General features: G+C 53.2%; 1 protein-coding gene across 1 annotated transcript; it reads right to left on the bottom strand.

Moving 5' to 3' along the window:
• Window positions 1-7,773: 7,773 nt before the first annotated feature.
• Window positions 7,774-10,671, bottom strand: LOC310889251 (uncharacterized protein). Its single transcript, XM_083816483.1, has 4 exons — window positions 10,326-10,671; window positions 10,034-10,171; window positions 9,336-9,499; window positions 7,774-8,763 (listed from the first exon to the last, which is right to left on the bottom strand). The coding sequence occupies exons 2-4, from the start codon at window positions 10,145-10,147 to the stop codon at window positions 8,064-8,066; spliced, it is 978 nt and encodes a 325-aa protein (XP_083672609.1). The 5' UTR covers window positions 10,148-10,171; window positions 10,326-10,671; the 3' UTR covers window positions 7,774-8,063.
• Window positions 10,672-12,784: the final 2,113 nt, after the last annotated feature.

The following is a 12,784-nucleotide window of genomic DNA, read 5'->3' as shown; positions in this document are numbered from 1 at the left end:
CCATGAAGGAGCGGTGGAGACAAAGTGCTATATACTGACCGCAGCCCCATTCCCCCATTCCTCTGCGCGGCTCAGGGGGAGGAGGTGGAAGATAGTGGAGCAGGGGGAAGGCATTTTTGGTTTCTTTGTTTCTCACTTCTCTAGATTGTTAGTAATAGGCAATAAATCTTGCTGTCTCCCTAATCTGAGTCTGTTTTGCCCGTTATGATAACTGTTGAGTGATGTTCCCATCCTTATCTCAACCTTTGAGCCCTTTGTGTCGTATTTTCTCCCCCTCCTCAGAGAGGAAGGAGGAGTGAGAGACCAGCCGTGGTAGAACTTGGCTGCCCACCTGAGTAAAACCACCACACTCACCACCCTCAAAGTAAAGAATTTCTTCCTTATATCTAACCTAAATCTACCCTCTTTTAATTTAAAGGCATTACCCCTAGTCCTGTCACTATACTCCCTGACAAAGAGTGCCTCTCCAGCTTTCCTGTAGGCCCATTTAGATATTGGAAGGCCGTGTAACGTCTCCCTGGAGCCTTCTCTTCTCCAGGCTGAACAACCCCAGATCTCTCGGTGTGTTTCATAGGAGAGTTGCTCTGGCCTTTTGATCATCCTTGTGGACCTCTTCTGGGCTTGTCTCACAGAGGTGAGACTGACTGGCCTGTAGTTCCCCCAGTCTTCCTTTTTTCCCTTTTTGAAAATGGTGGTTACGTTTCCTCTCTTCCAGCCAGTGGGAACTTCACTGGACTGCCACGACTTCTCAAGTATGATGGACAGTGGCTTAGCAACTGTATCTGCCAGTTTCCTCGGGACCTGTGGATCCATCTTATCAGGTCCCATGGACTTGTGCACCTTCAGGTTCCTTAGCTTGTCTTGAACCTGATCTCCTACAGTGGGAGATTAATTTTCTCACCCAGTACTGGGATGGCTCTGGATGGCGAAGATGCCAGCCTTGAAGCACAGAAGAGACTCATAGTGATGTTCTGGCCACTGAAGGTATCACTGTACTGGCTCAACAGTGGGAACCAAATAAGGGAGCTTTTTCTAATCTTATAAATTTTACAGCCTGGAATCAAAATGAGCTCAGAAAGCCAAAACAGTTTTGGTAAGGCTTATGCAAAAGGCCATGTCTGATTCACATCACCCAAGGGAGCTATTTCTGTGAAATATGGCCTGACTGCAGCCAGCACTGCCTCATTGCTCTCTGCTCCACATGGAGAGACAATCACAACCCAAAGTACTCAACGTGTATTGTCATCTGTTTCCCTTAAGGCCATATCATGATAGTGATGAATGAATGGAACCAGCTGAAATAAATATCCCCCACATCAGTAAGGCTCTTTTTAAAGGCCTACGCACAGTACCCAAGCAGGTACCTAATTCAAATGACTAAGTCCTAAACTTACCTAAGGATGCTATGGATGCTCTGGATCCCACAGTTACTGTGCCATACTCCGAAAGAAAAGCTGGGGAGACTTAAAGACAACTTATGCGCTCAATGGAGATATTAGAAAAGTTTCTATGGTCTGTATTATGCTGGTTTCAGAAAAGATGATCAGCTCATAAAGCACATTTCTGGGCTTCAGGGACAAAAACACACCCCTGTGAGGTTCTTTAAGTATAGGTTCAGAAGTTTCTCTTAGTTCATCAGTTGTGGATCACTGGCTTTTTTTTTTTTTTTTAAACAAATATATCTCTGTGTCTTCTACCTGGAGTGGCCATGGTAAGGTGACTGAAGAAAATTACCATGAACCAGGCATAGCTCCATGCATCCAACATTGTAACTTGTATCTCCAAATTTTAGCTACATTCTTAAAGATACATTTCTCTCTTGGGGGATTCATTCATATCTTAACTGTAGTTAATGTAGGCATGTTTTCTAAGACAGAGGGGGAAGAAGGGAATGAGAGAGGGAGGAAAGGAGGAAGGGAGAGAATGTGAGGGTTTCTTTGTCCCACAAGTGTTTAAAAAGCACACAGCAGAGAAATGTCTAAAGGCAAACTGAAAAAACAAAACAAAAAAAAAACACAAAAAACAAACAAACAACAGAAAAAAAACAGACAAATGCTGCAGTCCATTCATTGCAGTCCAAATCCATTTTGTCTTACATAATATTGCAAGTATGAATAACAACTGGGAAGGATAGGTTCAGAGATAAAGTGTGTTTGCAATAAAAACTACTCATGTTTACCAGAAAATTGTAAATTTAATCTCATTAATGAACTCTGGAAAACCACCATGCAGGGTACCACTTATAGCTACAGAAATCAGTTCAGCAGTGAGAACTTCTGGTTACTCATGGTGCAGCAACACCACAATGTGACAGTAGCCACACTAGGAGTAAATCCAGTGGTGGAAAATGAGGAAACAGTGTGGACAAGTTCCAGAAGCCTGGGAGAGAAAATATCTTAAAAAAAAAAAAACATATCAGAGACATACAAGAAGAAATGCTTCCATGAATTAAATGCCTACATGGATTGGAGATATATTTGAACAGATGCTGATCACAGAATCACAGAATCATCTAGGTTGGAAGAGACCTCCAAGATCACCTAGTCCAACCTCTGACCTAACACTAACAAGTCCTCCACTAAACCATATCACTAAGCTCTACATCTAAACGTCTTTTAAAGACCTCCAGGGATGGTGACTCAACCACTTCCCTGGGCAGCCCATTCCAATGCCTAACAACCCTTTCAGTAAAGAAGTTCTTCCTAACATCCAACCTAAACCTCCCCTGGTGCAACTTTAGCCCATTCCCCCTCGTCCTGTCACCAGGCACGTGGGAGAATAGACCACCCCCCACCTCGCTACCGCCTCCTTTAAGGTATCTATAGAGTGCGATAAGGTCGCCCCTGAGCCTCCTCTTTTCCAGACTAAACAACCCCAGCTCCCTCAGCCACTCCTCATAAGACTTGTTCTCCAGACCCCTCACCAGCTTCGTTGCCCTTCTCTGGACTCGCTCGAGCACCTCAATGTCCTTCTTGTAGCGAGGGGCCCAAAACTGAACACAGTACTCGAGGTGAGGCCTCACCAGAGCTGAGTACAGGGGGACAATCACCTCCCTAGACCTGCTGGCCACACTGTTTGTTATACAAGCCAGAATGCTGTTGGCCTTCTTGGCCACCTGAACACACTGCAGGCTCATGTTCAGCTGGCTATCAAGCAGTACTCCCAGGTCCTTCTCTGCCAGGCAGCTTTCCAACCACTCATCTCCCAGCCTGTAGCATTGCTTGGGGTTGTTGTGCCCCAGGTGCAGGACCCGGCACTTGGCCTTGTTGAACTTCATACAGTTGGCCTCAGCCCATTGGTCCACCCTATCCAGATCCTCCTGCAGAGCCTTCCTACCCTTGAGCAGATCGACACACGCAACTAACTTGGTATCATCTGCAAACTTACTGAGGGTGCACTCGATCCCCTCATCCAGATCATCAATAAAGATATTAAAGAAAACTGGCCCCAGTACTGAGCTCTGGAGGACTCCACTAGTGACTGGCCTCCAACGGGATTTAACTCCATTCACCACAACTCTTTGGGCCTGGCTACCCAGCCAGTTTCTAACCCAACAAAGTGTATGCCAGTCCAAGCCAAAAGCAGCCAGTTTCTTGAGGAGAATGCTGTGGGAAACGGTATCAAAAGCCTTACTGAAGTCAAGGTAGACCACATCCACAGCCTTTCCCTCATCCACCAAGCGCGTCACTTTCTCGTAGAAGGAGATCAGGTTTGTCAAGCAGGACCTGCCTTTCATAAACCCATGCTGACTGGGCCTGATCACTTGGTTGCCCTGCAAGTGCTGCATGATGACACTCAAGATAATCTGCTCCGTGAGCTTCCCTGGCACTGAGGTCAAGCTAACAGGCTTATAGTTTCCCGGGTCTACCTTCCGGTGCTTCTTGTAGATGGGCATCACGTTTGCTAGCCACCAGTCGACTGGACCTCTCCTGATAGCCAGGACTGCGGATAAATGATGGAAAGCGGCTTGGCCAGCTCTTCCGCCAGTTCTCTCAGTACCCTCAGGTGGATCCCATCTGGCCCCATCGACTTGTGTACATCTAAGTGCTGTAGCAGGTCACCAACCATTTCCTCATGGGTTGTGAGGGCCACATTCTGCTCTCCATCCCCTTCCACCAGCTCAGGGTACTGGATATCTAGAGAACAACTGGTCTTGCCGCTAAAGACTGAGGCAAAGAAGTCATTAAGCACCTCAGCCTTTTCCTCATCTATTGTAACTAAGCTTCCCCCTGCATCCAGTAAAGGATGGAGATTCTCCTTAGTTCTCCTTTTCGTGCTAATGTATTTATAAACACATTTTCTGTTGTCTTTAACAGCAGTAGCCAGATTGAGCTCCAGATGAGCTTTGGCCTTTCTAATTTTGTCCCTACACATCCTTATAACATCCTTATAATCCTACTGAGTGGCCCACCCTCTTTTCCAAAGATCATAAACCCTCTAAGCTCTAGCCACAACTCTCTGTGCAGCCAGGCCGGTCGTCTTCCATGTTGGCTCGTCTTTGGGCATGTGCGGACAGACCGCTCCTGAGCCATTAAGACTTCCTTCTTGAGGAGTGCCCAGCCTTCCTGGACTCCTCTGCCCTTCAGAACCACCTCCCAAGAGACTCTGCCAACCGGCGTCCTGAACAGCTCAAAGTCAGCCCTCCGGAAGTCCAAGACAGCAGGTTTACTGGTCCCCTTCCTGACTTCGCCAAGAATAGAGAACTCTACCATTTCTTGGTCACTCTGCCCAAGACAGATCCCGACCACCACATCTACCACCAGTCCATCACTGTTTGTGAACAGAAGGTCCAGTGGGACACCTCCCCTGGTAGGCTCACTAACCATCTGCGTCAGAAAGCTATCTTCCACGCTCTCCAGAAACCTCCTAGACTGCTTCCTCTGAGCTCTATTGCATTTCCAGGACATGTCTGGGAAGTTGAAGTCCCCCACGAGAATGAGCACTGACGATTTCACAACTTCTGCCAGCTGCCTGTAGAACTCCTCATCCGTCTCCTCATCCTGGTTCGGCGGTCTATAACAGACCCCCACCAGGATGCTTGCCTTGTTGGCCTTCCTGCTGATCCTAACCCATAGGGACTCAACCTTATCATTCCCAGTCTCAGTCTCAAGTTCCACAACATCAAAACACTCTCTAATATAGAGAGCCACACCACCACCCCTTCTGTGCTGCCTGTCTCTTCTGAAGAGCCTACAGCCAGTCATTGCAGCACTGCAGTCATGGGAGTGGTCCCACCACATTTCAGTGATGGCGACCAAGTCATAGCTGGCCTGCTGCACGATGGCTTCCAGGACCTCCTGTTTGTTGCCCATGCTGCGTGCATTAGTGTAGATGCACTTCAGTTGGACCATTGCCTGCTCCCCCAACCCGGACATTGTTCCCCCTGGCACACCTCTAACGAGCCTTATTTCATCCCTGTCCCCCTTCCCACCTAGTTTAAAGCCCCCTCAATGAGCCCTGCCAGCTCCTGCGCTAGTGTCTGTTTTCCCCTTAGAGACAGGTGGGACCCATCTGTAGTTAGCAGTCCGGGTGCTGAGTAAAGCGCCCTGTGGTCAGAAAACCCAAAATGTCTGTGTTGGCACCAGCCTCTGAGCCACCTGTTTATCAGGTGAGCTTTCCGGGTCCTCTCTGTACCCCTCCCTGCCATTGTAGGGATGGAGGTAAGCACGACCTGTACTCCCGCTCCATCTACTAATCGTCCCAGTCCCCTAAAGTCCCGTTTGATAGCCTTCAGGCTTCTCTCTTCAATATCATCTCTGCCAGCCTGGACTATCAAAAGAGGACAGTAGTCAGAGGGGTGAACCAGGTTGGGAAGCTTTCTGGCAATGTCCCTGACCCAGGCCCCAGGGAGGCAGCAGACTTCCCTACGGGTAGGGTCAGGTCAACAAATAGGGCCCTCTGTTCCCCTGAGAAGGGAGTCGCCTACAACAATCACCCTTCTGTCTTTCTTAGTGGAGGCAGTCCTGAGGCGTGGAGTCGACTTCCTCGCCCTAGGCATCCTCCTGCGTAGACTGTTCACCTCATTCTCACCCACCGGTCTCTCAAGCTCCAGGGCCTCAAACCTTTTGTAAGGTCACCTGGGAAGGCAGGGACAAAAGGGAGGGGGGTTGCCTGCGACGTCGAGCAGGGACCTGTTTCCATTCCTCCTCATCTCCGAGGTCCCCTACCTCTGCTCGGCAGGGCAGGGGGTCTACCACTGTTTGGGGTGTCTCACGCCGGTGCCTTTCCTTCAGGCCTGGCAGGGAGTTGCTATCTCCCACTCACACTCCTAGTATTGTTCTTCAGAGACATGACCCATGCACCATGAGAAGAGCTTTGAGCGTGTTGCCTGTGCCATCCACCTCCAGCACGCAGTCAGTAAAGAAGTTCATGGTGAACACTTTTCTTTGCAAGGTAAGAATGCCAATACCCCTGAAGAAGCATTCTACATCCTTTTTGTCCAGCAGGGCACCAGCAAAGAGAAGCAGGGTCTTCTGGATGCACTGCTCTACTCTTTGTCATCGGAAGTGGATGTCTGAGGCAATCAGCTCAAAGTCCAGCAAAGCAAGTAGTGTCTCAGCTAGAAAACAACCTTTTGTTTTTTTTGCTCATTCAACGTGGAAAAGCAGACCACTTCTATTGAAGGTCTTAAGTGATGACAGGGAGTGTAGAGAAAGCACCAAAGGAATCCCGCAAGAGAATCCAAGAATCTCCCCAAAGCAGGAGAATGGGTCTGTGGGCCCACTAATTGCAAAATGGATGTCAAGGAAGGTGTACCACAGACAGAAACCTGCTTGTCATTCCCGGCCATTGCTGCAAAGCAGCAAGTCCCTGGCGGCAGATGGTCCTCGTCAGCACTGGGAGAAGCCCTCTGCCACAGGGCCCAAGGTCCCCCTGCACGAGCTGCCCTCCACCGGGAGAGGTGGGAGGGACCATGGGAGCAATACTGGGAGTTGCAGGGCTTTTCCTCTCCTCTTTTGTGTAAAAAAAGGCCATGCAGGGAGCAGCACGGTCAGTCCAGCTGGCAGCAGGCACCAGCACTCTTTATTTGGCAGTTCATCCTTTGGAAGGCGCCCTTCACACCCCTTGCTAACAGCTCTCACACTGCAAAGGGGGCAGCGCCATGAGCAGAGGTGGGAGCTTCTGCTCGAGTGTCCCTGGTACTGGTGCTGGCGCCTGCCTCAGCTTTCGATGCTGGAGTTGATGGCTACGGCCTCTGCAGCTGGAAGCTGCAGGGCCGCTTGTGGTTTCCTGGCGTGGACGGCACGCCCTGGGCCTTCTCACGGTGGTCCAAGAGCCTTGTCTTCTCCCCTTTCCTGCAGGATCCAAAAGAAAGGCCATCAACTTGGGTGGGGAAGAAAGGACAGTAATGTCCCAAGGCCTCACTCAGGCCCCTAGCTGTGGGATGTGTTGCTACGTCCCATGCAGACGCCCACCATCAGACATGGCCCCCTTGGCCCTTTGCACCCACAGCCTTCCCCTCGGGACCTGTGTCATGGCTCGGTTGTGGGGTGCAGAGAGGCCCCCGGGCACGGCATCGCACCCAGCTCCTTCCCGTGTTACAAGGAAGCGGAGGACTCCAAGCGCTGGGAACCCCAGCACACTGCTCCAGGGCTCATGGCCTCCAGGGCTCTTCCCAGGCTCAGCGGGGCTGGCACACACTTACTCTGTCTCTGCTCTCCTGGGGAGCTGCGGATCTTCCTGCCCCCTCTCTGCTGCCTTCCGGCTCGTAGGGCTTTGGCCTTTCACATTCTGATTCAGCCTCTCCTTCAGCTTCTCATCGTACTCCTTTCTTAAGAGGAAGGACGGACGTCGGTCACACTCCAGCGAGTGGTGGAAGTTCTTCTGCAAAACGAGAAGAGAGTCTCCTAAAGAACTGCTGCAAGGAGCTGAGGCTGTCCCTCCCAGTGCACGCCTGTACTGAGCAGCAGGGGGCAATCCTCTCCAATGGGGTCTGCTACCAACAGCCAGCTCTTTCAAGGCTGCAGCCCTTGCTCCCTGAGCCCAGGGCAGGGCCCGCCTTTTCTGCCTGGGGGGGGGTGCTTCTGCCGAGTTAGGTGCCTCGTCCAAGCTCACTTTAGTCTTCAGGGCGCAGGTACTGAGGGCACTGATCCCTCACAGGGAGGTACAGTCCCTCGGCAGACCCGTGCCCATGCCCAGCTCGCTGCTGGCTTGGCCCTTTGCTCCTTGCAACAGCTCCTCCCGCACAGCAACGCGCAGGGGAGCGGACAAATAGCAGGCCCCTGCCTGGCCAGGTGGTGACCACAGCGCTGCTGTGCCGGAGACCTGCGCTGCTCCCCTCCCTCCCAAGGAGTGGGGAAATGCCTGCTTGGGGCTTTTTTTTTCCTGGGGGCTCTGAATGCATGCCATATCTGTCTTCGCTCAAAGATCAGCTTCCGCATGCTGGAATCGTATTTATCCCATGATTCCGCTTTAATTCTTTTGAGCCTGTGGGCCATTAGTATTTGTTCCCGTCTTTCCTCTCTCAGAGCACGCATATAGTACGCTCCCTGCAGGTAAGGGAAACACAACCGTGTGTAGCGTTTGTCTCTGGGGCTGGGCACAGGCAGGAGCACAGGGACGGTGGGCAGCAACAGCTGCCGTTTCTGCCCTGCCCTGGAGTCCCCAGGGGGAAACGGGGCTGGCAAATGTCTATGGCGTACCGTGGTTGCAGTTTTCTGAGCAGAAAAACCCAGGCGCTCAGGGGGCCTAGGCTGTAGACGAGCTAGAGGTGTTGGCTTCTTCAATTCCTTCTCAGACCTCTCGTGAATTGGTGGCTCGAATCTAAAAAGACACAGCAGGCTTAGCTTCTGGGAGTACTCTTGGAGGCCGTTTCTAAGAGCTGGGCTCGCAGCTCACACCTTAGCTCCAGCAGCACAAGGTGCTTGTGCAGGAGGAAGACCACGTCTCCACCAGGACAACAGCTGTCCCTTTGATGTTTCCAGTGCTTTTTGGCATGAGCACATGCACTACGGCTGAGGGGAACATCTCACTGGCACAAAACCATCTCACTTCCCCCACTTGTGTGGGGAAGAAGGGACAGAAGTGTCCCAAGGCCTCACTCAGGCCCCTAGCTGTGGGATGTGTTGCAATGTCCCACACAGACGCCCACCATCAGACACAGCCCCCTTGGCCCTTTGCACCCACAGCCTTCCCCTCGGGACCTGTGTCATGCCTTGGCCTTGTGGTGCAGAGAGGCCCCTGGGGGTGGCATCACACCCAGCTCCATCCGGTGTCACGAGGAAGGGGAGGACTCCGAGCCCAGGGAATCCTAGAACACTCTCACGGTCTCAGGGCCTCCAGGGCTGTTCCCAGGCTCAGCGGGGCTGGTGCACACTCACTCTCTCTGTGCTCACCTGGGGAGCTGTGGCTCTTCCTTCCACCCATCTGATGCTTTCTGATTTGCAGGGCTTTGGCCTTTGTCATTCTCTTTCATCCTCTCCTTCAGCTTCTTGTCGTACTCCTTTCTCAACAGGCAGGAAGGTCGTCGGCCACATTCCAGCTGGTGGTAGACGGGGTTCTGCAAAACCAGAAGAGAGTCTCCTAAAGAACTGCTGCACAGAGCTGAGGCTACCCTTTCCAGGGCACTCCTGCAGTAAATGGCGCTGAGCAGCAGCGGGCTACCCTCTCCAATGGGGTCTCTTTCCAACAGCCAGCGCTTTCAAGGCTGCAGCCCTTGCTCCCTGAGCCCAGGGCAGGGCCTGCCTTTTCTGCATGCGAGTGCGCTTCTGCTGAGTTAGGTGCCTCACACAGGCTCACTTTAGTCTTGAGAGCGCAGGTACTGTGGGCACTGATCCCTCGCAGGGATGTATGGTCCCTCGGCAGACCCGTGCCCATGCCCAGCTCGCTGCTGGCTTTGCCCTTTGCTTCTTGCAACAGCTACTTCCGCACGGCAACGCGCAGGGGAGCGGGCAGACAGCAGGCACCTGCCTGGCCAGGTGGTGACCAGAACACTGCTGTGCCAGAGACCTGCACTGCTCACCTCCCTCCCAAGGAGTGGGGAAATGCCTGCTGGGGGCATTTCTTTCATGGGGGCTCTGAATGCATGACATACCTTTTCTCGCTCCCTGCTCCTACTCCGTAGGATTGCATCGTATTCCCCCCAGATTTCATCCTCAACCTGTTTGCGCTCGTGGGCCATCAGTATTCTGTGCCGTCTTTCTTCCATCTGAGCACGCACAGAGCGCGCCCTCTGCAGGCAAGGGAAACACAACCGAGTGCAGGGTTAGTCTCCTGGGGCTGGGCACAGGCAGGAGCACAGGGACGGTGGGCAGCAACAGCTGCTGCTTCTGCCCTGCTCTGGAGTCTCCAAGGGCAAACGGGGCTGGCAAATGGCTATAGCGTACCGTTGTTGGAGGGTCCTGAGGTTTATCCGGGCGCTCAGGGGGTGTAGGCTGTGGATGAGCTGGAGGTGTTGGCTTCTTCAGCTCCTTCTCAGACCTCTTGTGAATTGGTGGCTCGAATCTAAAAAGACACAGCAGGCTGAGCTTCTGGGAGTACTCTTGGAGGCCGTTTCTAAGAGCTGGGCTCGCAGCTCACACCTTAGCTCCAGCAGCACAAGGTGCTTGTGCAGGAGGAAGACCACGTCTCCACCAGGACAACAGCTGTCCCTTTGATGTTTCCAGTGCCTTTTGGCATGAGCACATGCACTGCATCCAAGGGAAACATCTCACTGGCACAAAACCATCTCACTTCCCTCACTTGTGTGGGGAAGAAGGGACAGAAGTGTCCCAAGGCCTCACTCAGACCCTTAGCTGTGGGATGTGTTGCTTCATCCCACACGGACGGACACCGTCAGACACGGCCCCCTTGGCCCTTTGCACCCACAGCCTTCCCCTGGGACCTGTGTCATGGCTCGGCCTGGGGGTGCAGAGAGGCCCCTGGGCATGGCATCACACCCAGCTCCATCCGGTGTCACGAGGAAGGGGAGGACTCCGAGCGCTGGGATCCCCAGAACACTGCTCCAGGGCTCACGGCCTCCAGGGGGATTCCCAGGCCGCAGTTGTACCTGTGCACACTTACTCTCTCTGTGCTCTCCTCAGGGGCTGTGGGTCTTCGTGCCATCCCTCTGGTGCCTTCTGGCTCACAGGGCTTAGGCCTTCCTCATTCTCTTTCATCCTCTCCTTTACCTTCTCGTCGTACTCCATTCTGACACGGAAGGAAGGATGTTGGTCACACTCCAGCGGGTGGCGGAAGTTTTTCTGCAAAACCAGAAGAGAGTTTCATAAAGAACTGCTGCAAGGAGCTGAGGCTGCCCCTCCCAGTGCACTCCTGCAGCAAATGGCGCTGAGCAGCAGCGGGCTACCCTCTCCAATGGGGTCTGCTACCAACAGCCAGCGCTTTCAAGGCTACAGCCCTTGCTCCCTGAGCCCAGGGCACGGCCTGCCGTTTCTGCCTGGGGGTGTGCTTCTGCTGAGTTAGGTGCCTCGCACAGGCTCACTTTAGCCTTCAGAGCGCAGGTACTGCGGGCTCTGATCCCTTGCAGAAAGGTACTGTCTCCCGGCAGACCCGTGCCCATGCCCAGCTCACTGCTGGCTTGGCCCTTTGCTCCTTTCAGCGTGCAGGGGTGTGGGCAGACAGCAGGCCCCTTGAGTGGCCAGGTGGTGACTGTAACGCTGCCATGCCAGAGACCTGCACTGCTCCCCTCCCTCCCAAGGAGTGGGGAAATGCCTGCTGGGGGCATTTTTTTCCTGGGGGCTCTGAACGCATGCCATACCTGCCTGTGCTCCATCATCAGCCTCCGCAACGTTGAATCATATTGGTTCCACGTTGCAGCCTCAAGCTTTTTGAGCTTATGGTCTATCAGTATACGGTGCCGTCTTTCTTCTATTTTAGTACGTACAGAGCGTACTCCCTGCTGACAAGGGAAACACAACCATATGCAGGGTTAGTCTCCTGGGGCTGGGCACAGGCAGGAGCACAGGGACGGTGGGCAGCAACAGCTGCTGCTTCTGCCCTGCTCTGGAGTCTCCAAGGGCAAACGGGGCTGGCAAATAACTATGGCGTACCGGTCTTGAAGAGTCCTGAGCAAAAGCCCTGTGCTCAGGGGGCTTAGGCTGTGGATGAGCTGGAGGTTTTGGCTTCTTCAGCTCCTTCTCAGACCTCTCACGAGGTGGTGGCAATAATCTAGAAAGACACAGCAGGCTTAGCTTCTGGGAGTACACTTGGAGACTGTTTCTAAGAGCTGGGCTCGCAGCTCACACCTTAGCTCCAGCAGCACAAGATGCTTGTGCAGGAGGAAGACCATGTCTCCACCAGGACAACAGCTGTCCCTTTGATGTTTCCAGTGCTTTTTGGCATGAGCACATGCAATACGGCTGAGGGGAACATCTCACTGGCACAAAACCATCTCACTTCCCCCACTTGTGTGGGGAAGAAGGGACAGAAGTGTCCCAAGGCCTCACTCAGGCCCCTAGCTGTGGGATGTGTTGCAACGTCCCACACAGACGCCCACCATCAGACACTACCCCCTTGGCCCTTTGCACCCACAGCCTACCCCTCTGGACCTGTTTCAAGTCCCGGCCTGGGGGTGCGGAGAGGCCCCTGGGGGTGGCATCGCACCCTGCTCCTTTCCATGTCACGAGGAAGGGGAGGACGACAAGCCCTGGGAACCCCAGTACACGGCTCAGGGTCTCAGGTCCTCCAGGGCTCTTCCCAGGCCTCGGTTGGGCCTGTGCACACTTACTCTGTCTGTGCTGTCCTCGGGGGCTGTGGCTCTTCGTGCCATCCCTGTGGTGCCTTCTGGCTCGTATGTCTTTGGCCTTTATCATTCTGCTTCATCCTCTCTTTGAGCATCTGATCGTAC

Source organism: Anser anser (assembly GCF_964211835.1).
Source record: "Anser anser genome assembly, chromosome: Z".
Lineage (NCBI taxonomy): Eukaryota > Metazoa > Chordata > Aves > Anseriformes > Anatidae > Anser > Anser anser.
Note: the sequence above shows the minus strand (reverse complement) of the source record. Positions and strands in the feature narration are given on the sequence as shown.